The sequence below is a fragment of the Notechis scutatus genome, chromosome 3, assembly GCF_049901735.1.
Source record: "Notechis scutatus isolate UNSWTSFEM ecotype Mainland chromosome 3, rNotScu1.2, whole genome shotgun sequence".
NCBI classification, from domain to species: domain Eukaryota; kingdom Metazoa; phylum Chordata; class Lepidosauria; order Squamata; family Elapidae; genus Notechis; species Notechis scutatus.
Window position 1 is genome coordinate 44,789,090 of NC_142011.1, and position 26,535 is coordinate 44,815,624.

The window sequence follows — 26,535 nt, forward strand, 5'->3', positions numbered from 1 at the left end:
GGTCACCAGAGCAGGAAATAGTAGTCGTACCAGTTGTAGGAATAATCATGCAATTGCTCCACGGACTCCTTTTGTTGCAGTACCGCACTATGGCTGCGCCCATGTAACGAAGGAAGATTTCTATGCAGATCTTTCCAGGCCATCAATGGATCCCCCTTTCTAAAGCATTTCCCCACTTCCTTGGGGAATCCACGATCGGCAGAATTCCAAGTTCTCCCAGAACCGGAGTCTTGGGATTTCTTTGAATATGTTCGTCAAGCCTTTCAGGGTAAAATCCAACACCGCTATCAAAGGTTCCGATAGGTGAGTTTGCTTTCTTTCATTTCAAGGCATTATATTCTTGGGCAGTTGTAAATCGGGATATATTCATGTTGATCACAAGGAGCAGTTTTATGTGAGCAAGCCGAAGACTCTTTACACGATAAGGACGACGCGGTTTTGAAAGTCTGAGGTCAATAAATGCCTGCTTCAGCGTGAATGCAAACTTTGATCGTTTTCTTTACAGACATTAATATGCTGCCCAGTGCCCAACTCAGTGGAATCTTCCCCAGTGGAAAGATTGATGGCTGACAGATAAAAGTGATCTGATTGTTACTCCAGCACTGCATACAGTATGCATCAAAAGGAATGTTGGCCTCAGATTTTGTTTTGACAAAACAATAACGATCTTCTAAATATGTGTTATGAAATGAAATGTAATTATCTAATCTTGCCATCTTTAAAATAAACATTACAACCCTAGAATAATTGACAATTTGGGTCCTCATTTTACTCACCTCCGAAGGAACCTTGAGCCTGGTAAGATTTGAACTGCCAAATTGCAGTCAGCTGGCATCAGCAGAAATGCCCTGCATTACTGCACTCTAACCATTGTGCCATCCTGGGTTATAACTCTGTAGTATCTGACAACATTTTTTGTTAAAGGGATTATTTGGGCTTTATATCTAAGGTATTAGAGTTTAGAAATTGATTGTATTATTTGTACCAATAAGATTATTTCTCAATATTTGATATTTTTTTAAAACTGGTATTCTTCAAACTGCTTTTTTATCTTATTAGCTATTTGCCATCACTGAAACAGGTTTCCATTCAAAGTAGATAATTCATTGATACAGTTACCATTTTAAAAAAGGACAATAAATAGGTAGTTCTTGACTTACAACCATTTGTTTAGTGATTGTTAGAAAAAAATGACTTATGACCATTTTTTCACTTACAATCTTTGCAGCACCCCCATGGTCATGTGATCAAAATTCAGGTGTCACTGGCTTATATTGATGACGGTTGCAGTGTCCTGAGGTCAGATGATCACTTTTTACGACCTTCTGAAAAACAAAGTCATGGGGAAGCCAGATTCACTTAACAGCCCTGTTACTAAATAAACAACTGCAGTGATTCAATTAACAACTGTGGCAAGAAAGGTTGTAAAATGGAACAAAACTCATTTAACAACTGTCTTGCTTAGCAACAAGTATTTTGGGCTCAGTGGTGGTCATAAGTTGTGGACTACCTGTATAGAATATATAACTGATTTGAGATAAGGGTTTTAGGATAGCTTGCCAGACTTAAAATGGCTTCGGGGTTTTTAAAGTAACTTTTTAAATGTTATAGCATGCTTATGATATCTGTATATTTTCTGTGAATTGCTTGGGTGGATAAAAAGAATGAGGATATTAAGAAAACAAGTATTAATAACTAATTTATTACTAAAAACTTCTCATAATTTTATATATAGGTAATTGCAGATTGAATAATTTGGAATTCCAGGGATGACTATTTCTTGGTATGTAGTAACAAATATAAAATTAATAATTGCAGGAGGAAATTGCGAAATGATGTTGCAGCAGTATTTCCCACCCTAACTTCAGAACAACTGGCTGAAGTTGTGCCAATGAAAGAGGAATTGAATATTATTAAAATATATACTCATAAAGGAGAAACTGTCACAGTCTATGCCAATGGCAAAAATCCTGTCCTTTTTGAAATGGAGAAAATGCTATATCCAACAGGTACAGCAGACATTCTGGTGGGCAGTCGATGTTGATACTTGGAATTTTTGAGTTTGGTTTCTCTTTTTCTTTTTGAACAAGTTACTTGATCATTCTGAGCCTTGGTTTCCATCTCCAAGAACGGTCCAATACTTCCTAGTTATGGCAATGAAGTTTCAAAAAGTGTAATTGCAATCAGGCTTTTCATGATGCATATATTATTTCTGAAACATGGTTCATTATAACTCTTCTCAAAATGTCTATCCACTAGTGAGTGGAAAGAAGGAATTCATGCCAATTCTAGGAAGATTATGATTAGGTTGATTAGGGTTTTAGCTTCTATGTAACAGTTGTGATGATAGTAGTAAATACATACAGGTAGTCCTCACTTAACTGGTCATTTTAAACCATTCAAATTTATGACAGCCACGGAATTAGTGCTTTATTGCCAGTAGCCAATTGTCATAGATGCTAGCGTCAGTTCCACTCCCACAATTACAAGAATGCATGTTGGATGGATCAGTTTTGTGACTTGTCATGACATTCTGTAGTCACATGACTGCAATTTTTTATTTATTTATTGCCAGTTTCTGTCATTTTTTGCTGGTTTCTGGCAAAAACCCGCCCATTAAAATGAATGGATTTGCTTAACAACAGCATTGTTTGCTTAACCGTGTTGAAAAACAGTAGAAAATTGTTTCTGGTCATGGGAGTGCCTGAACCTATGATTGTAACAACTTACAACCATAATTCCAGGGTCAGTTACAGGCATAAGTCAAGGACTACCTGTATTTTATTAATAAAATTAATTTAAATTAATATATTTAGCCTAAGTTTTAGCTATCACCATTTCATCACATGTAATAGGCAACTATAGTTTAACCAAGCCATAATACCTATGCCATAAACAAGATGGTACAAAAAAGGAAGTGTGATTTTACAGATCTAACTGATCAATGATAGCCTTCCATTGTTACCCTTAGAAGTTTTAAGTATTTTGTACTCAGTGCTAATGCTAATTAAGTGATTGCTTTCTTGAGTTAGTTGAATGAAAGGTTGAAATTAGGAGAGTCATTTGTTTATGTCCTTTATTTTTCTAGTAATTTCTATTTTTTTATTTTACATTATGCAAGCCTGAGGAGAAATAAATATTAGCGAAATATTTTAAAACTATTTTCTTTTCTCTTTGGGGCAGTGTACACTTTGTGGTCTTATCCACACCTTCTTCCTGCCTTTTCTACTTGGCCACCTGTGATGCACAAATTAGTAGGAGGTGCAGGTAAGGAAATGGATTGAAAACTGTTTGGCTTTTTTGTGGGATAGTTATAGGTTAGAGAGCCAGTTTAGTGTAGTGGATAAGGTAACATTTTAAAAAATGGGAGACCCTGAATTCTAGTCCCACCTTAGGAACAAAGCCATCTGGGTAATCTTGAGCCAGTCACTCACCTTCAACTGTAGGAAGGAGGCAGTGGTAAATCACTTCTGAAAAACCTTGCTAGGAAAACTGCAGGAACATGCCCAGGCAGTCTTGGAGAATCAGACATAACTGAACAGAAGAATAAAGTTATTTCAAAGCACAGATTGCATAGATATAGATTTAATGTAAGAGTTTACTTCAAGCACCACATTGAACATAATGTCTTTTGGTGTCATGTCATGTGAAGATCACTGAGCCAAAATAAGATTTGTATAAAATAAAAGATTGTGCTGATAATTTTTAGCTACATTGCTGAAGATATGGTACTTGCTATGAAATGTACTTTGCATTTTATTACTAGTGTAATATTTTGCTTCTTGATTGATTAGTACAGAAAATTGTGAGAGGTTAACTTGCATATTTGTTCTCTTGAACATATTATGTTTCTTCCCTACAGACTTAATGCTTCCAGGAGTTATAATTCCCAAATGTGGTCTTCCCCAGGTAAAACGAGGTACTCTCTCTGCTGTTACATTGGTGAAAAACAGGTATGATTTCCAGAGAAAATTAATGCTAAAAAGGTTAATGATTTATTTATGAATTCTTATTTTTATATTCTGAAATGTTGGCTATTGCCTTTGAAAATGATAATTATATATCTCAGACAAGGTTTCCTGTGTTTTGGAGACACTTTAAAATTTTTGGCACTTCATTTTATTTTATGTTATCTGTCCTATTTTATTGGCAGCTGTAATGTGTTAAATTACATAAGGTATTCATCAGTCAAAATGTTATTGGTCCCTGTAGCATCAGATCAAACCAACATAAAACTTATATTTGTTTTTAGATGAAAAAATTGTAGGTCTTTAGCAGTGTTACAGAAATATACATAGTTGTGAATAAATGAAACATCTTCACACTGAATTAAAGCATGATATGAAGTAGTTTACATGCAGAGGCTTTCTCTTTCTTGATATCTTTTTCACCAGAAATCAAATCTAGAATTCTCTGTGTATAAAGCACATGTCCATCAATGAATTATTACTCTCTGATTGCAGATTACATATGTTTATAATATTGCAGGTAGAAGTCTCTTGAGTTCATATATTGGAGACATTTGCTTGATATATTGAAGAATTTATTTTGTGAAAGTTGCTTGTATAGGGGGAATAGTGTCAGCTTCAATTGATGTCCAAGTCTAGCATGCTTCATTATTGCAATTTATGTGCTAGAAAAATTCAAAGAAGGAAGATGACCACAGGCTTTCTATGTATATCTTTTTATGTATTAGGTAGTATCAGAGATAGTCGATGTGCTTTTTCCATAGAACATAGTTGGAAGGTACCTCTTTCTGCCTTAAAACACGTCTTAGTTACAAAGCTGATTCTTGAATTTCTGTATTAAATATAAAAATTAGGCAATTCTTTGTTGGGGGAATTCAGGGGTTTCGTTTTTTTCTCATTTTAAGGTAATGCTTTTTACTATTTTGATTGTTTTTCATTACAAAAAGACCTTCCAGATCTGAAGAGCAAATGTTAACAAGAGTAGCCAAATATACTTGAAAATTCGATAATGCATTGAACAAAATACAGGTGGATTAGAAAGTGAAGAACAGAAATTGCTTTTTTAATTTTTTCCTTTAGTAACCTGTTCCTTGGAACGCTGACAGTTCTACCTTGTCTCTCTGTGACATAATCCTTGAACTTTGGTTTTTCTTCTAGATTTTAACTTTGATTTTCAGGATAAAACATAAAGCCAGTATCAGTTAATCCATGGTTTGGGTGTGATATGCAAATTAAGACAAACTGGTCTTAGAGCTGTTTTAAATGGAATAAGAGTTTGACTTAAGCATGTTGCATTCTTTTTCTTGTCTTTTTGCAGAGCCCCTGTGGCCATTGGAACAGCTATTATGACAACTGCTGAGATGGTAGCAGCTGGAATGAAAGGAAAGGGTTTCACAGTGCTTCACACTTATATGGATCACCTATGGTGAGGACACAGACAAATTTTAAAGGATGTTCCAAATCAGAAGGAAAGCTGTTAGTTTTGGCACAATATTAATTCAAGACTTGGGGCAATTGATTTCTGGACTCTAACCTGACCACAGTAGTCCTCAACTTATGACTACAACTGAGCCCCAAATTTCCATTGTTAAGGCAGTTAAATAAGTTGTGCTTCATTTTATGATCGTTTCCCCCCACAATTGTTAAGTGAATCACTGCAGTTAAGTGAATCAGATGGTCATTAAGGGAATCTGGCTCCCCTCATTGACTTTGGTTTGTCAGAGGGCTGCTGGAAAAATTACAAATGGTGATCACATGATGCCAGGATAATGCAGCTGTCATAAGTACATGCCAGTTGCCAAGAACCCAGATTTTGATCCCGTGACAGTGGGAATACTGCAATGGTCATAAGTCTGAAAAACTGTTATAAATCACTTTTTTCCGTGCTGTGGTAATGGTTCAAATGATCACTAAATGAATGGTTGTGAGTTGAGAACTACCTGTACATTAAATTAGACAATATTAGATTTTATTAAATTAGAATAATCAACTTGTAAATCAGAGTTTATCGGTTGAGGCTTTATTTCAGCCATGTTAGATCAGCTTACATTTGTACTTTTGAACAATAAAAGGAAAATGTTTTGGGTATATCATCAATTTGGAGGATTGTGAGATCTCATAGTGTTTCTTTTCTTGAGTAGCCTCTAATTATGTTAGCATTGCTAATAACAAACATCAAATTAACAAACAAAAAAAGGCATGGCATTTGTTTCTAATCTTATTTGAATCTCACTTCTAAATTGGGCCTTAATATGTTTGTGATACCTACTCTTTTGTAGCCTAGTGATATCAGTGTGTCGTTGGGGAACACTATTCCCCATACATTTTTTCTTGCAATACTAAGAAACACATTTCCCTTCTTTCTTCTATTAGGTCCTAGAATAAATTGTATGTGCCCCTACAAGGTACATGCAGGTTTGAATGGTTCCATTGACTTTATAATATTGAGATGTTCACCTGAATTGCACTGTTCTCCCTGCAAATGCAATTTGAAAATATATCTGTAATTTGTAGATGCAAAATTTCTGTCACTTCAGGCCACATTCAATTAATATTTAAAATGTGGGTGTTCTTGTGTTTGGATAGTCAGACAAAGTCTTGAATTGGCTTTAGAAATACCTTGGTCCTTTGTACTGGCTTTGTATTCATTAACTGGTATTATTTCAACTATAACTTTTATGGGATCAGATATTTATTGCTGTTTTGATTTCTCTGGAATAGGTATTACATTTTAAGTAGATTTGTTTCCATGACCTTTTTTTTGGCTGAAATTGGGATTTGGAGTAAGCCTTTTTGCATCATACGGAGTATGCTTTATCACATTATTTATTTTCTTTTTAAATTCACAAGGGCAATTGGTGACAAATCAAGCCCACCTACAATACCCCCCTTAGAAATAGAACCTTCAGAGACGGTAGCTGGAGAAGAGGAGGAACAGAAGAATGAAGAAGGGGAAACACCTGAAAGCAGCCTCTCTCTTGATCCATCCTTGCAGATGGACATTGAACATCTCAACTTAGAGGAAGACATTTCGTGTACTATCATAGGGGGAAAAGAGGAACTCAGTCAAAACGATGCTGCTGAAAAGACTGAAGAGTACGAACCAAATATTTCTGAGGAGATGGAAGATAACAGAAGTCCACAAGGTATAATTAGAGGTTTGCACAGAAATAGATTTACTAGACGCAGAGTAGTTGCTTTGTTTATATCAGTGCTTTTCAACCTTTTCACAGACTGTGCCACTTTTAGGACATGGCAATATTTGAGTACAACCAGTTCTTAGCAATGTGTCAGAAACTAGATGACCCCTCCCCCCCAAAAGGCAAAAAGTGTAGTCCTGGACTTACAACAGTTCACTTAGTGACTGTTTGAAGTTGTAACGGCACTGGAAATAGAGGCTTATGACCATATTTCACACTTAACAACCATGGCAGCATCCCCACAGTTATGTGATTTACATTTAGATGCTTGACATCTAACTCACATTTATGATGGTTGCAGGGTCCCGGGGTTATGTGAACACCTTTTGCAACCTTCTGACAAGCCAAGTCAATGGAGAAACCAAATTCATTTAACAACCATGTTACTAATTTAACAACTGCAGTGATTCACTTAGCAAATGGGGTAAGAAAAGTCGTAAAAGGACAAAGCTCATTTAACTAATTTCTCACTTAGCAACATAAATTTTGGGCTCAATTGTGGTCGTAGGTTGAGGACTATCTGTACACCCACTTACCACACTTTTAATGGGAAACTTGTAGCTGTTTCTTTGACATTAATCTTTGCATTCATGGAGCATGCACATTGATAGAATTAAGTCAGATTCCAGCTGAAGACAATTCAAAACCAATAAACCTGGAAATAGTGAAGTTAAAGAATTGCTCACACAGCTTGCTTGCCCATTGTTTACAAAATTACCACTTAATGAAGCAACATGCCTGCTTATGCTTGCATGACAGACTTGCATGACCATTCAGAATCAGATCCATATGGTACCAAAGGCTAAACATGACTGTTGGCCCCTGATGCCACCAGCATTTTTTACTACACTTTGCTTTAGAAATCCCAAACAATCCCTTTGCAAAAGAAGTCAGGGAATAATGGAAGCTCAGCAGGTTGCAGCAATTCCTCCTCCATTCCTCAGAACCCAGTAGAGTAAAAGAAGAGGGAACCCATAAGGAACTGCAGCACCTCCGCAATATCTTCCTGACTGTCCCTCGAAAGGAAACTTTTGAAGTTGGGCTCAAGAATCAGGTTCTTGAGTGAATAAGAAATAAAACTTTGGCAGAAGAGATACATGTTACTACTTTTAATTAATGAGGGATAGATAACTTGTTGATTTATTTCTATATTTTTTGCTTTATAGCTCTACATTTTTAATTTAAAAATTACATAAAATCTTTGTTTGAAATCATGTTAGCGGTGTAATGCTAGATAACACAGAACCATGAATTTAATTAGAAATGACTTTATATGCAAACCAATATTGGATTCTGTGCTGAGCCCATTGAGGAACATATGGTGCTAATGTTAATTTTTTACAGAACAAATGGATGCCCTGCTTTATCAGTGTTTCTTTCATGCCTTAAAATGTAAAGTGAAGAAGTCAGAGCTCCCCCTGCTGACCAGTACGTTTTTGCGTAACTACATGTTTTCCTGCTGGTAAGTATTTATTATTTATTTTATTTATTATATTTTTACACCACCCATCTCACTCTGAGTGGTTTACACAGCATAATGTAGCAATCTAAACACACGACTAAAAGCACAATTCAAAAGCAAAATTAAACAAGTGAAGTGATAACTGGGAAAATCAAAGTTTAAAAATTCATATCTAACAATACAATGGACTTTTTGAAAGCTGAATATTAAGTTTGCTGCAAAGGAGTAGTTCTCAAAATGTGGTCCCTGAGACCCTTTCAGGGGATCCATGAAGTCAAATAAATATTTTAACATTTAACATATTCATAGTTACACCTACATAAGTCAAAACTCTTTGATATACTTAATTATTTTTAAGAATGTAAAGGGCTCCTGAGAACATAATGTGTGAAAACAACTGCTGTAGAGAATTGTTTTCTGTTTGTACCTCCAAGATTCTACCCATGTTTACCATGCCTGATATGTCACTATACTTTATTTATTCAGAACATAATTGATTAACCTGAAAAATATGTACTACATCCATGAATAGCATTTGCATGTACAAAGAGCAAGTTAATACAATAACACAAGATTAGTATTTTTGAACCTAGCATCCTAATATGGCAGTATACCACAATTAGCTCTATGATATTTCAGCTCCCATAATTCATAAACTTAACTCAGTGACGGCAAAAACATTATGTTATATAATTTAGCGTCCTACTCTGGTTTAGTTAAAGATTTTGCTCTCATTCCAACAATTGATTGGAAGATTATTAGTTAGATATACTAATTGCAACAAAAACAAAAACAAAGGGGACATGCATAAGCGCACCAACGTGCTTACCGTCCCTGTCCTATTGTTTCTCTTTTTCTTATATGTATCCATTTCATGTATTCATAATGATGCTTATACCTGTTATCTTATAATCGCTTGACAAAATAAAATGAATAAAATAAAAATAAAAATAAATAAAAACCATGCCCTACCCTCATGATAGTTATGCAGCTTCTGACAGTTGTTGACTGTTTTCAGCGCCTAGATGCGTGCTTTTCAAATTTGGTACTTTTAAAATATATGGACTACAACTCTCAGAATTCCCAGGCCAGCACACTGGTTAGGGAATTCAGGGAACTGAAATCCACATGCCTTAAAAGTGAAAGTTTAAAAAACACTGATCTAGATTAAACCTTTTTAAAGTCTATGTAGTTTGAAGTAGAATTCGCACATGGAGCCAAGACTTCAGTTAATTCTTGTTTAATCCAGCTCACTGTCTTCCAATCAATTTTACTTCTCAAGATCCCACCCAAATAGAGCTCGTTTTTGTCCATTATTTGAAGTAGAAATACCACTGATTAAACTTGGAATTATATGTATGTAAAGCATGCATTTCTATACTGAGTGAAGTTCTGGTGATTCTCAGCTTCTTGTTATCTGCAACATGGTTTAGAACCATTAATCATGAAAGTTGCAAAGTACACAGCTGACCTCCCTTGAACATTCAGAGAGTGAAAATTCTTGTATTGGGGAATGTAAAAGCTTCCTTATATGTAAGAATATTCTGAATTAAACCAGATCCTTTAACTGCACATGAGCATGTAAGAGCTCCTTTATGCTGTATATAAGGATATTCAGGATTAGGCCAGATTGTGCAGGAACAATCCTTCTGTATTGATTAATGGATTGAAGTTACTTTGAAGTTTATGCTCTCTCTCTCTCTCTCTCTCTCTCTCTCTCTCTCTCTCTCTCTCTCTATATATATATATATATATATATATATATATATATATATATGTATGTTTTTGCAAAGTACTTATAGGTAGGAGTCAAAATCCTATACACATAATTAAATGAATTAATATATGAATTTAGCAAGGATGTATTTCTATTTAGCTTATTCTAAATGATGCAGATTTTGTTTTATAATTATTTTTTCCTTTAATTTATTAATAGTCCAAAAGATCAACAACTGGATATAAAGAAATCTAGCTACAAAAAGGTGAATAGTTGTTTCTTTGCGTATTTATGGAAGTTTGCAGTAAAAAATTATTTGATTTAATACGGTGGGGGTTTTCTTAGTTTCACATATTTATGTGACCATCTAACTTTGCTGGGTGCCAAAGGGTTCTGCCCGCCTACCTCCTTTTTAATATCTACATGAAACAGCTGAGAGAGACCATTGGTTGGGTTCAGGGTGATTTATTATCAAAATACTGATGACACCCAGCAACACATCTCTGTCACCAGCTGTCCAAATTAAATTGTCGAGGTTCTTTCCCAGTACTTTTGGCTCCCCTAGATGTGGGAGTTTCAGAGTTTCCATTTTATTTCTGCGTCAGAGGACTCCCAATTAGTTAAAACTCTATATGGCATAGGACCAGGTAACCTGAGGGACTGCCTTTTCCCAAGAACATCTGCCTGTCCCGTATGGTCCCACAAGAAGAATGTGCTTCAGATTCCTATAGGACCTAGAAAGCATGCCTTTTTTTGTGGTTGCCCCTGTTCTCTGGAATGCTCCCTCCCTGCGATATATGGCAGACCCCAACTCTTTTCATCTATACAGTAAGGTAGCCATTAAAGCCTGACTCATCTCCCAGACATTAGGGACCTTTTTTAATTCTGTATGCCATCCAATCACACACTGTTTGACTTGGAAAGCTGTATAAAATGTAAAAATAAATAAATAGACCCATGTTTAGTCCATTCTAAACCTTAGAAATTCACTGGGTGCCTGGGCTAGTTCTGTCTCATTCTCTATCTCTCAGCCAAAGCTCCCTGACAGGGTTGCTGTTATCTAGATAAAATGGAGAATGACACACACACCCCCGCCCCGCGCAAGACATGTTGAATCTTACAGAAAAGGAAAATACAAATCTTCATACATACATACATACATAAATCTAGGGAATACTGGAAGTGAACAATGCACATGACCATATAGATATATTAAAATATTTTGGATCATAGTGCAATCCTGAGATATACTCAGAATTAAATCTCACTACATGCAATGGAAGTGCCATTTTAGGAAACCTGATGTGTTATATCAAACTGAATAAAAATGAGTAAGTAGTATGTCATCTCCTTTTTTAAAATATATTTTTTATTGTTTACAACTATAATTACCAAGCACAGTGAAACCATTTTGGCATTACTTTGCCTTACATACAAAAATATAACCAAACCATTAATGTTCCTATTGTTGGTACAATATTTACATTTTGATTCTAATCCTCCTAGCTATTTTTGTTATGTAATTTCATCTCTATCATTGACTACACAGTGTAAATAATTTGGAAACTGCTCTAAAACTGCCCGACTCTGTTGTTACAGTCTCAAACCCTCACAGTTTTAACTTCAAACTGTCTTACCGTGAATCTCACTCCATTCTTAAGAGGTCCTTAAAGGAGGCGTACATAAGTGCACCAGCATGCCTACAGCCCCTGTCTTACTGTCCTTTGTTCATCTTTATATTCATACCTATACTTGTTATCTTGTACATGTTTGACAAACAAAATAAATAAAATAAATATTTGAAACGTAAAGCATAGATTTTGTATCCACATGCAAATTCATGGATTAAAAAAGTATAATGGATAAAGTGGGTTTTTTAGAATTTGCCAAAAATTTTCAATTCCATTTTCAAACCAGTATTTAAAAAATACAACACTGTATTTGTAGTATTAGTTACTAGTAGCACATTGTGTCTTTGATAATTCATTCAATTGTATACACTAAATCAGGGGTCCCCAACCACCGGTCCGTGGACCGGTACCGTCCGTGGAACAAGTCCTACCAGGCCGCTGGTTTGCTGGCGCCGCCATCTTTTTGATGAAAAAGTGCTTCGGTGAGCTTTTCCGGTAGAAAGCTCACCGGAAGCACTTTTCATCAAAAAGATGGCGGCACCCAGTTAATGCCGTACCGGGCCGCCATAAAAAGGTTGGGGATACCGGGCCGGCATAAGAAAGGTTGGGGATCACTGCACTAAATGATCTATGTGGGTCAAGCAACAAATGAACAGATTGATTTGTACTTTCCCATTGATATTTGCAAATGGTTTGAGTCATGGCAATCTTTTTATGTAGCAATATTGTAAGTTTTCTCCTACAATGTTGCAAAAAAATTGTGCTAAGAAATTTGTCCTCCCCCCCCCTTTTTTTCAAGACATAAGGTCTGGGATAATTCCAATTTAGGAAGGAGATTAACAATATATTTTGTATTCATAACATTTCCAACAATGTCTCTACAACATAAATTGCTTGCTCTGTATTATTTTACTTATTCATATCTTCTTAACAGAATAGAATAGAATAACAGAGTTGGAAGGGACCTTGGAGGTCTTCTAGTCCAACCCCCTGCTTAGGCAGGAAACCCTACACCATTTCAGACAAATGATTATCCAGTCTCTTCTTAAAAACTTCCAGTGTTGGAGCATTTACAACTTCTGGAGGCAGGTTGTTAATTTGAAGGTATCTATTCAAGTGATGTGTATTTTAGTATATTGCCATTGCAGCCAGCCCAAAAAATAAATCCATGTTTATTGTAGCCCAAAGAACTTCCCAATATTGTTTGTGAACAGACTACTATCACCCTATGCTTTATCACCTAGGCTCCCTCTTTTTTCATCTGTATCCCAAGTCTGCAGTGAAGAGTAGACATTCCTTGGACAGTATCCCGTTTTCTTTGGACTGCCTTACGGCTGATATTGCTATTTTGTCCCAATATTCACATATAGCTATTTTTCTCTCTTAGTTCTCAAAATTTTTGCAGTCAATGCAACAGCAGAAGATTCTCCAGGTGAAAGAACTGAATAAGGGTGTGGAAAGTATTGTGGAAGTAGATTGGAGACATGAAAGGTAAGACTTTGAATCACGTAACCGCAAACTTGAAAAAAAGGGTAGAAATTTAAATTGGAGGTCCCTGATGCTTCTCTGAGCTTGGCTGTTTTCTTGCAGAAATGATTAAAAAAACCATTTCAAATCGAGGTCATGGGACCATGAAATACTGTAACCAGTTATATAAATGTGAGCCAGTTGCCAAGCTCCCATAATGCAATCATATGACCCTGGGGGGAACGGCAATCATAATTTTGAGGATGATTAATGATCCTAAGAATTATTTTGCTAGTGTTTGGTTAGAATATTTACCAGGGGTTCGGCTGTTGGTTGCCATATCTCTGTAGATAGTCTATCGACAATTGTAGACTTCCAACTTGATAATGACTTGAGTGCTAATATAAATTTATCTTCTAATATAGAAGATCTTATAAATAAGGAATACTTTCTAAGACAACATGGAAGTTGACAATAATAAATAATAAATCTGTACTGCACAGATTTTCAGTGTATCTGGTCTTCTTTACATCGGTCTTTGGCATTCTGACAAGTTTGTGGCTAGAACTTTCTGAATTCAGAGATCTTTTGAAAGACTTTCTTTGTTTTTCCATCTCTGTTTTTATCTTCAATGTCCTTATAGATACTGCCTCTTGTCCCTTTTATAGCTATCTGAAATTATTCAGTTCCTTCTTTGATATTTTTGTCTTTCTTAGCTTTGGCTTCTCTTCCTATCAATTTCCACCATTTATTCCGATATACAGATTGCATTCTGTTTTTTTTCTGTATTTGTCAGTCTCTGTTTATGCTAACAATTTCTCTGATTTCACTTCATAGTTCCTCTGGTTCTTATCAGTAAGTTTCGGGACTTCAAAGTGATTTCTGATAATTTTCTAGAAAATGGTGGGTGTATGCTCAGGCTCATAGAAACTAGTTGGCTTTGTTCTTCCACTGTAGCTTGGGTTGAAACTTACAGATAAGCAGTTTGTCATCTGTTCCATAGTCAGCTCCTGTCTGTCTTTAATTTATGACTTAGCTCTTTCACCACTATAGTCACTTTGATTTCTGTTTATCTGATAATAGCCATTTATAAGGACATCATTTTGGTTATTTAAATACTGTGTCAGCAATGAAGAAATGGTTCTCCTGCTTCATTTCTCTGTTTTTTGCTTAATATTTCCAACTTTGGCATTCCAGTTGCCAACCACAAACAGTATAATATGCTTGCAGGTTTTGGCAGTTTCAGATAGAAATTGACCGTAAAAGTAATCAATACCAATAGTTTGGAATATTAACTTGGGTCATAATCCTAATAAAGGATTGTTCTCAAAGTCTAACTGCGATTTTTGGTCATTGTCTTCATTGCACCAAAATATTGCCCTTCATCATGAAAGCAACACCATTCCTTCTTTATTTTTCATGTCCTGAGTAATAAACAGTATGATCTTCTAACTGAAAGTTCCTGTCCATTTCAATTTTTGGATGCTTAAGATATCAATATATAGTTGAGTCATTTTAGCTTTCACTGTTTTGAACTATTCCACATTCAGGTTTCTTATATTCCATGTTTCCATTGCAATTTTTTTGGCATCGTCAGGTTTTCTTTTCCTACATGTCTATATCAGCAACTAGACACTCCAGAGGCTTTAATATTAGCCATGACATAGACCTCATTAATAGTCCAAAATATCCTCAGCTCTTTAGCAGGCTAAATGCCATCAAACCTGAAGGGCCCATCATACAGCACTGTATTGCCAATCTTATAATATTGTTTATCCATGCAGTAGTTATAGTAAAATATAGTAGTTTGCCATTGCCTTTGCATTTCCTCTCCATAGTGTCCTTGGCTAATTTGATCCTCAGCTTCCAGAATCTTTTTATATAGCTGCTACCTTGTGCCTGCTTGCTTGCTTTAATTGGGTTATTGGGAGGATCTTCATGTATTTGGTAACTTTGCCTGGAATATGTACTCTTGGAATACACTCCCAGCATTCCATTTCCATGATGAGGCAGCAAAGCAGATCTTGAGGGGGATTAAAAAGATTAGACCAGACTAATACTAAATGCTTTCTCAGATATAGAAAGTGTAGAGCCATAAATATCTGCATTATATTAGAGGTGAGGGGTCAGCAATGCAGCAACAGCCAGGCTTTTTAGAGGCATGTATATTTTCCCCACAACCAATTTTTTTTTAAAAATCACAGAACATTTTGAATGAAAATATGACAATTTTAAAAATGGGGCATCTGAGCCACTACATAACAGTGCTTTGCAACCAGAAATGTTTATCAACCCAAACATTTACTACATAATAATTAGCAAGTGATTCTTTCACCAATCCTTTTGCTGCATCAAAAGAGGTAAATTTTTGGAAAACTCATTCTAGTGCATACTTATTCAAGATAAGACTTTGGAAATCTCAGTTATTTTACTAACAAGATAATCTACACAACAGCTCACCACTGCTAATTATTACCACTACTATATATCTTTGTTCCTATGCCATTGAGCCTGTTTTTTTTTAAAGCAGTGCATTTCTAAATTGTTATGGGATGGTTAAATTATTTCTGCATTACTTTTAAATTGATAATTTGGAAGTGATGTAGAAACTATTGTGAGTAATAGATAACTGTAATGGAACTATGCATTTGAAATATGTGAAAGATTTAAAACTTTATAAATAACGATATTTAGTAGATATGAAAGGATAGCATTTAATTTTCTTTCAGTCTGTAAGTGGTAACAGATAAAGATACCAGTGGCATCTACTCAGCCATAATCTTTATGTCAGCTGTAACACATTTGATACTTGGAAAAGTTGGGGACATCTAACCTATTTCGCTTACTGCCCCAGCTTCTGAATGGCAGTGGTTATCCCTCATGTAGAGAGTGATAATGAAAAGGAGAAGAAAACGTTTGATAGGCATGGCTTCTATTCTTAGTATCAACACACACCATCCACCCTCCAAGTCATCTCACTCCAGTTTCGTGTAAAAGCTGGAACTTGGTCGTGCTTACCTGTCATCTCTTCCTATTGCTGCCCATGCTTTCTTCGCAAATCTTCCTCCTACTTCTGCTAAAAGTGGCAGTGGATTAGTGTGGATAAAGATGCATTGCAGCCCCTCTTCACCTTTCTCCTCAAGGATCATCTCTGAAAGGGTCGGCTCCTTGATTCTGGGCTCTTGGCCTTTATTTCCTACAGGAAATTCTATAGTGTTTCCGCCCCCACCCATCTGTGATGTCACATAAATATAGCATTCTGAAGTTCACATTTTACAATAACTTTGATGAGATCTTACTTGTGCTATACCTTGACAGGTGTGGTATCAGGGCTTTCTGTAGTAATTTGCTAGAATAGGCAAGGCTGTGTGTTAGCGCTGTCATAATAGGTACTTGTGATGTCAAGGAAGTTGACTATGCATAGGCGGATCATTTAAATTTAGTTTCAGGTAAGTTAACTAGAAGTGACATGCAAGAAGATGAATGTAACTATCCATATATTTTACACCAGAAATAGATTTCATTAGAATCCAGTCCAGAAAGTTATAAAATTATTTTAAGGACATTCTTAGTGCTGGTTTGGTTAGGTCCCCCCCCCCCCCATCATTATGAGATGGTTTGGGACCTTGTAGATTTTTTCTGTCATTCATTCATTCATTCATACATACATACATACATACATACATACATATATATATTTGTTTTCTTAAGAAGCCTGATGATGGCAGATGAGATTCTGCCGAAACGTTGCTACAACTTTAAAAGCACAACTACAATGATGTGGGAAAATACCCGAACAAAGCTGAATGCCATACATACATACATACATACATACATACATACATACATATATTTGTTTTCTTAAGTTTTCGCGGGTACTTACATGTATGGTATTCAGCTTTGTTCGGGTATTTTCCCATGTCATTATAGTTGTGCTTTTAAAGTTGTAGCAACGTTTCGGCAGAATCTCATCTGCCATCATCAGGCTTCTGTATTGTGTTCGTCTGTGAGTCAGACTTTTACAGTCGTTTCAGTTTTAAATTTGGGGCTAGCCTACTGCTGTGCCAGAATGGTTTTTTCTTCATCCTGATTGGTTGGGAGTCTTGGTCTGTGTTTATTGGTCTTGGGGTTTGCTGTGTTCTGCTTGATTGGTGTTTCTAATATCTTCTGTCTGTTTTGTGGCTTTTTTTGTGTCTTGATTGGCTGGCAACATTGTGTTCCTGTATTGGAGGCTTTTAGTGCGGCTTGGCTCCGAGTAAATGGACAGCTATCATTTGTTAGGAAGCTAGGTTTCATCTGGGTGCCTGGTTGGGGTGTGTTTGAGCTGGAGGTATCAGGGGGAGTCTGTTTGTGCCCAGGTGTTTGCCTGGCTTGTGGTGTGGATATTTTTTTGTTTGATGCCCCAAACTATACGGCCTCCCAAAAATACACAAAGAAGGCATACCTCTCAGACCCATAGTCAGCTCCAGAGGAGCACCACTACAAAACCTAGCCAAATACCTAGCAAAGCAGCTACAGCCCCATGCTGAAGCAGCAGCTTCACATGTACAAAACTCATACCACCTCTTGGAAATGATCAAAGATCTACACGTGGAACAAGAAGATGTGCTTGTAAGTTTTGACCTGGTTTCACTATTCACTCAAGTCCCGATAAAAGAAACTCTTGAAATCATCAAAAATAAATACCAACCCAAACACCTCATGGAACTAACAGAACACTGCTTAACTAACACATATTTCATATACAAAGGACAAAGATACAAACAAATTGAAGAAGCCCCTATGGGATCACCACTGTCACCCTTCATTGCAAACCTGTTCATGGAAGAATTCGAATCCAGAGCCCTAGCCAATGCCACCCACAAACCCAAACTATGGTTAACATACATCAATGACACATTTGTGATTTGGCCCCATGGAAAAGAAAACTGAAACAATTTCCTAACACACCTAAACAGCACACACCCTGAGAGATCTTAGCTTGCCTATAATATTTGGAGTAAAATATACTGATTTTGTGCTTGTTGCACACAGGTAAAACCTATTTGTAGCAAATGCAGTGTGTGGCTTGGGTGTGGCTGGTAGCTAGTTTATCTTTTTATCTTATTGAAAAACATTATCTGAAATCCATGATTGACCAAAACCATCACAGGCAGAAGAGGTCAATAAAAGAATGCATCTTGGAATCTTTTTGATATATTGTTTTAAGAACAAAAAAGGCTCCCATTTTTACTTCTGCCATGAGCTTTTATATAGCAATAATGTGAAGAGTAGTTTGCAATGTCTGTTTTCTCTTAAGTCAGAAAGATGAGATATTGCATTGGTTAGTTTTTGTATGTCAGTTCTAATCATTGCAATGATTAGAACTGGTTAAATGTATGAAAATAATGTTTTTCTCTGCATTTCAGCATTAGATCCTTCATTGTACCTGAAACTGCAACATCTGAAATGTCTGTCCAAGATTGTAAAGGTGATGACCAAGAACAACTATACCATCCTCCTGAAATTATACCCCTTTATGGGATCTCATCAAAGATGGCCCCATTGTTTCAAGAGTCTGGATATAAGTAAGGAATATAAGAAATTTGTGTATTTTATGTCGTTGCAGGGGTTTCTTTTCAAATGAGGGAGGGCAGCCTCTCAAGCCCAAACCCCTTCCTCCATGACCACCAAAGAGAAAGTAAGAAAAAGAATATATACTAAGCCTAACTAAAATGGCTACACGTGTCAATTTTGGGCTTGACATCAACCTCTTTGTACTCTATAATATTAAACACCATCTTACTATTTTACATAGTGGGCTGGGAGTGTTTGGAGATGGCAACATCTTCTTAAAGGAAAGAGTTGTGTCATTGTGTATGTGTTTGAGTCACTCAGATTCCAGAGTTAGATGTTTTAGGCAAAAATAGAATGGCATAGCTAGACCTTATCAGTAGTATTTGCGTAAGTTTGAAAAGAATGGCTTACCAGGAAAAATACCTAAAATGTTAATGCTTTTGGAATGCCAAGCTAATGTGTGTGCTTTGATTGTACCACTTTTTTCATATTTTGCCTTTTAATTCAGAGAGTGTCAACTATATTGGAAAACCTTTAGAAAATCTTCAGTTTGCAAGAGCAGGATATTTGCAGTTGTTTCCATAATTCAACTTCACAACTAAAAACATTCTCATTTTTTTCCAGGAAAGGCCATACCCTCTCCAGCAGTGAAGTGAGAAGTGTGATAGTCAGCTATGTGAAGGCTAATGAATTGGTTGATGAAATAAACAAAAAGTGTGTAAGAAATGAAACCACTGAGCAAAGAGATCAGAATGTTTGCTTATTGGGTCTATACCATTGGCATGAAATGACTACACTGGGATTTTATGATGTAGCATTCCGGGCTCATAGGTTTCTATTTTCAAATCTGAATATTCAGTCCCCAAAGTGATTCGTCCCATCCTGGTCCTTTCCTATATCTAGCAATATAAAAAAGAGACAGGCATTTTCTGGAAGGCTTATTATTATATGATTTGTAATCAGAGGAACTTACTATTGCCCCATGCACAAACAGATGTGTATATGTGTGTGGGCTATAGGATATGAGTACATATGAGTACGGGCTATAGGAGAAGGAGTGGCAGAATCTCAGGGTGGAGTCAAAAGAGGAATCAGCCTAAAGTCTCTACGTTGCCACAAACTGACTAAGTCCAACTGCTCTTGAATTCCATAGACCATTATCCAGCGCCAAAATAGTACAAATTGTTTTTTTGAGTACATTCCTTTGCATAGGCATAAGTAGTAATAAATGAGTTTAGTTGGAGCTTCATATGTGGTCCTGGTCTTTCATGCCTGGCACGGGCCTTGTGAAGTACTCTTAATTTAGCAGCTAATTGAATCAGAAAGTTCTTCCTTGGGTTTAGATAGGGCCATCAACAATAAACTTGATTCATTAATAGATCTGTAAAACAGTAAGTTTGTTATTTTAATCATTACATACACTTTCCCCAGCAAGTATTCCACAGATTAGTAACTTGTAATTATCTAGTTTATAATTATCTAGTTGATAATTGTTTACCTTGGCTGGAAGAAGTCTTTATCTTTCTTTAATTCACCTTTTTAAACTGAAAAAAGTAGATGGCAAGACCCTTCTTATTTGTAGTTCCTGTAAATTTAAACCAAAATTAAGTGTTGCACATTATTGACACTGGTGTTAATCATGAAAACGTGTTTCTTTTTTATCACAGTTTTGTAAAGGTAAATCCAATTTTGTGCGACTGTCTGTTGGACAAAGCAGAGCAAGATGAAATTTCAAAACTCAAGTGGGATGATCTCCTCAGCAGGTGAGGGAAGACTAATTCATAGTAGTGTTTTATATATTTGATATAGGCTCTCCTTATAAAGTGAAGCTACCTTCCCCAATCTTGAGTCTATTGAGACCATAATTCAAGAATTTTCAATCAGCATGGCTGATTGCTTTACAATAAAGTAACATTTGCTGCATTTGTGTCTTGTGATGTATCCAAGATGATACCCACTGTAAGAGTTATTTCATAGCCGATGGTCAGACAATGGGAAAAGTAGTTAAAATTCTTCACTGGAAGGAAAACAAATCATAGTGGCTGCATGGACAGTTTTGAAGCAGCCTTCCAAGCTTTGCAAGCGTTGCAGCAGCTTTAACGAAAGAGGTAAGATGCTTCATTCACATTTTATTTTATGTAAAGCAGGGGTGTCCAACCTTGGCAACTTTAAGACTTGTGGACTTCAACTCCCAGAATTCCTCAGCCAGCTTTGCTGGCTGAGGAATTCTGGGAGTTGAAGTCCACAAGTCTTAAAGTTGCCAAGGTTGGACACCCCTGATGTAAAGCATCTTGCTCGGATGTTTTGCATGACTCCAAAAATTCTGCATGCTACACTTCTGGTGAAATGGGTACTGTTGGATGACTGTTTGCAAGATAAGATTTTTGTTGCCTAATTGTTAACGTTGTCCTCTTCAGCATAGATTTCCCAATGTCTTAACAGTCTTTTACTATAAAATAAATGACCTGCTAAGAGAAATAGTATATTACAAAGCCAGAAATAAGTTCTTGTTCCTGAAATATTTTTAATAGCACCATACTCACAGGGTTCAGCATTCATGTACTAAATGGATAGATGTAGTTGGCAATTTTGGACATCAGGAATGGCTAAGCCATAAATGCTGAAATAACCATCTCATCAGCTTTTACTAGACAAGCTTAACATTTTCTAATTTACTGGCAGGTGTCTAAACAAACTAGAACCCTTCCATCAGGTAACCTTTTGGGGACAAGAACCTGTTGTGAGAAAAGGAAACATCCTTCCAATTGACGTAACCATAGCACAGAGATCATCCAATAAAAAGGTGAGCGGAAGTCCCAACGGCATTTGTCCAGAATCTATCATCAGGAAGAAGTTTAACATGCTTGCATGGGTCAATAAATCAGCAGTGTCACCCACTGGATGATGACTGTCTCTCTCCATACATGCATCCATACATTTAAGACACCCAGATGTAATTATATAGTGAGGATTTAAATTTGTGAATGTTTTTGAATGTTCAATACTTCTGCATAACTATGACCTAAAACATGATCTGTTCTTCACATAAGTCCTAAAACTAAATTTAAACAGGTTCATAAATTGTTATGCCTCTTTGGTGTCAAATTAGCATTTCTAAAGATGTTTATGTTGATTTTTTTTAAAGATGTGATTAATCTGCATGGGGGAAAATTGTATGCCCCCCAGTTTGAAATGTGTCAATAAAGTAGAGCATACTCACATAAAAGTAATACCCTAAATTCTGAGATAGCCATTTAGTGCCAATCTTACAATTAATTTTGTAATGCCCTTTTTTTGTTTTGGCTACCAGGTAACAATAATTAAGAATCTTGAGCTGTATGGTTTGGACCCCCAGGCTGTTGCTAGTACCCTTCAACAAAAGGTTCAAGCTAGCACCACTATCGTCGCAATCCCTGGAGTAAAGGACAGATCACAAGTCCAGATACAGGGCAATCAGATCAATCATCTTGCTAAATTGCTCTTAGGTAAGTATCTTTGGCATGCTATAATAGTATTCATAAGTCATCCTCTTTGAATGAAGGTGGATTCCTGATGACTTCATAGATAGTTCCATGTGGTTTTCTTGGTAGAACCTCAGAACTAGTTTGTCATTGTCCCCTTTTATTTTTACTTTCCAATCTAATAATTAACCCTGGGAAGTCCCCTAAGGATTCCCATCCAAATACTAACCCAATTCTATGTGGTTTGTAAGGCCAAGCAAAGTTGCTCAGCTGCTGCCACCTGCTGAGGCACTGAGAACATATTATCAATTTGCTTTTATTTATTTTTGTTCCTATTAGTGGCATCAGAACAGAAAACACCAAATATTAAAGGGACATTCCCTTTTACTTTTTTTTTTTTTTAAACAAGTTTTATTAATTTTTTTCAAAACACACAAGTCGTCATTATCCATTACATATTTAAACCTTTTTCCATTATAAATTTAACAAGTCAGATAAACTATAATTCTGTTTTAAACCATTTCCATATAAACATACAAAAACCTCTTATCCATTTTCTCTTTCTTTCTCTTTACTCTTATTCCATTTTATTATTATTATTTCATCTATTTCTTTCTGACTTAGTTACCATTATTCTCATTCTATATTTCTGCAAGGTTTCATTAATTCTCCCCCAAAAAAAACATATATACACAACACACAAAACATAAAAAAGATCTTTTTGGAAAGTAACTTGGACCCAGGTATTTCTTTCTTCATGGACTTCAACTGTATTCATACTCATCTTACATATCATTACTTATTTTATTTACCATTCTAAATCTTCTATATTAACTTCTCCCCATATTTCACTCTTTTTAATTCTATCTTAATTAATCATCTTAATTTGAGTCATTATATTTGTATCTTTTGTCCATTCTTTATTGTACCTTTGTCTCATTCCTTATAAAAAAAAGAAATTTCTCCTGAAATCACTAATCAGAGTATGATGCCTTTCTATCTCCGACTAAATTAATCAAATTAATCTTTAGAATACCCAATCCGATTTTGCTTGGTACATTCTAACTGAATAATACATCCAAAATAATTAAATACATAGTTAAACAATAGATCTAAATATTAAAAACAAATACTATAATGAAAATTTTATAATAACATCAATCCCATAATCTTATTAAACTCTTTAATTAAAGCTCAATATTCTAAATCTCCCCTCATATTATATTTTAAAACCAATCATTATTAACATTTCAACATTTTAATCTCTTATCAACTCTTAAGCCATTTAAGTTTTCTATTTCTAATACAATACTACCATATCATCTTATGTACCTTGCAAAATCTCTTTGAAGAAATTATACTTATCCTTTATCCCTAAAAAAATTCCTTTTTCCCATTTAATTTCAAAACTTTGTAGCTTTTCTCCACCTTTTCCCTTTCTTTCTTCTCCCAACAAACCTTTCTACCCCCTTCTTCTAGCCTCTGCCTTACTGGCTTCCCTTCTCTGTCGTATTCCTCTTCCCTTTTGTTTACCATCCTTATATTGATTTTGCACCTTGTTTTTCCCTTTCTTAAATGTTTTTTTAAATCTTAAGTCCTTTATTTCTCTTCTCTTCCCTCTTCCTTCCCTCTTGGTCAAGTTCTGAGATTTATTAAAGATGGTTTCCTCTCCTTCTTCTTCTTCTGCTGTCTTCATCTGCTGCAATGTTTGTTGATAGTTAATAAGCGCCATTTCTAAAAAAAAGGAAGGCTTCTTTCAAACCAGCTTTACCATTTTTTTTTGCTTGCTCATAATCTTTTCTCAGTTCCTCAATAGAAGGAGCCATTATAAATCTTTTCTTTTCTTTTCTCTTACAACAGTCAGAATATTCCAAAGGAAAAAATAAGACAATCCCAAAGTTATCAGTCAGTCCAAACCAAGACAGAGTTCCCACTCTCTCCTCCTAGGGTAGTATCAATCAGAGAAAAAGAAAGTCCAAATCTGTTTCTTAAAATCTTATTGCAATATATTTTAGTCTTTCAATCCTTAACTATGACCTCCAAAAACATGATCTGTTCTTCACATAAGTCCTAAAACTAAATTTAAACAGGTTCATAAATTGTTATGCCTCTTTGGTGTCAAATTAGCATTTCTAAAGATGTTTATGTTGACTTTTTTTAAAGATGTGATTAATCTGCATGGGGGAAAATTGTATGCCCCCAGTTTGAAATGTGTCAATAAAGTAGAGCATACTCACATAAAAGTAATACCCTAAATTCTGAGATAGCCATTTAGTGCCAATCTTACAATTAATTTTGTAATGCCCTTTTTTTGTTTTGGCTACCAGGTAACAATAATTAAGAATCTTGAGCTGTATGGTTTGGACCCCCAGGCTGTTGCTAGTACCCTTCAACAAAAGGTTCAAGCTAGCACCACTATCGCCGCAATCCCTGGAGTAAAAGACAGATCACAAGTCCAGATACAGGGCAATCAGATCAATCAACTTGCTAAATTGCTCTTAGGTACGTATCTTTGGCATGCTATAATAGTATTCATAAGTCATCCTCTTTGAATGAAGGTGGATTCCTGATGACTTCATAGATAGTTCCATGTGGTTTTCTTGGTAGAACCTCAGAACTAGTTTGTCATTGTCCCCTTTTATTTTTACTTTCCAATCTAATAATTAACCCTGGGAAGTCCCCTAAGGATTCCCATCCAAATACTAACCCAATTCTATGTGGTTTGTAAGGCCAAGCAAAGTTGCTCAGCTGCTGCCACCTGCTGAGGCACTGAGAACATATTATCAATTTGCTTTTATTTATTTTTGTTCCTATTAGTGGCATCAGAACAGAAAACACCAAATATTAAAGGACATTCCCTTTTACTTTTGATCAGAGTGGAAACACATGAATGTTTTTAGAAAGCAGTGATTCCGGAACTAATTCTGATGCCAATAATAGGAACTTTTTTGCAAGTATATATACCAATTTGCCACCTTTCTAGTGAACAGCGCATTTGTACAGTGCTACAAATTATGTCTGGTTGGTGGATTTGGGGGTTGTAACAGTCATCAATTTGAAATGGTTATAATGAATTAATAAGTGTTTCTTAACACTTTAAAGCAGTGTTTCTCAACCTCCCCAACTTTTAAGGTATGTAGACAGGTTGCTGGCTATGAGATTCTAGAAGTTGAAGTCCACGCATCTTAAAAGTTGCTGAATTTAGAAACACTGCTTTATAGTATTCACAAATATTGTGGCAAGTGCATATGTACTCTATAAAAGTAAGTGGAATGGTTATTATACATATCGTTAGTCCTTTATATAGTGCGGTGGCAGGTTATCTCTAGATATTATTGAACTAGTTTCCAATGTCTCTCACCACTGCCTATGATGGCAACATCTAAGAACCACTGATATTATTTCAGATTTTCAGGAGCTTTAAAAATTCTTAGTAAGCTGCAGTTCCTATTACGTTGTAAATACTTCAGTGCTAAATGTGAAGTGACTAATATAAATGTTTTATTCTGTTGCAGAAGTCTACCAGATACCTTGCAGTTATATCAACGGTCTTAAGAAAGCACCAAAAATGGGGCAAAAGAAGTAGCCAAGCTTGTACCTCAGTTTGAGAGTATGTTATAAATATCTTATTCAGTGGAACTGAATCCAAATGCCTTATAAATAAACTATTTTATTTAATAGATAAAATAAAGACTTTTCCCAGATAACTGTGGGGGTTTTTCCCCCCAACCTATCTTTTTATTTATAACTCAGCTTTTACCAGAATAAGATACTAAAACTAAAAGCTAACTCTGTATACTGGCTATTCAAAATATTCATAGTACCATATAATCATAGCACCATATAATCAGAAGAGAACTATATCTTGTTATCAACAATATAATTCATCCCACTTAATAGCTATTTATTTTGAACTGTTTCCACTGAACAAGGATGATAGGAATTTATACTTTATTCTGGCACCTAGCATATGGAATGGAATGGAATATTCTTTATTGGCCAAGCATGATAGGACACCACGGAATTTGTCTCCAGTGCATGAGCTGTCAATGTACATACAAACAACACAATGG

At 35.7% G+C, this 26,535-nt stretch overlaps 1 protein-coding gene across 1 annotated transcript; it reads left to right on the forward strand.

The window, feature by feature from the left end:
• The first annotated feature begins 12 nt into the window (after positions 1-12).
• EIF2D (eukaryotic translation initiation factor 2D) lies at positions 13-26,164 on the forward strand. The gene is made up of 15 exons (XM_087959637.1): positions 13-303; positions 1,819-2,009; positions 3,184-3,267; positions 3,863-3,953; positions 5,287-5,394; positions 6,819-7,114; positions 8,513-8,630; positions 10,567-10,612; positions 13,366-13,469; positions 18,854-19,012; positions 19,626-19,715; positions 20,669-20,764; positions 21,684-21,804; positions 22,312-22,486; positions 25,978-26,164. Exons 1-15 carry the CDS (start codon positions 248-250, stop codon positions 26,046-26,048), a joined length of 1,806 nt encoding a protein of 601 aa, XP_087815763.1. The 5' UTR covers positions 13-247; the 3' UTR covers positions 26,049-26,164.
• The last annotated feature ends 371 nt before the right edge of the window (positions 26,165-26,535 follow it).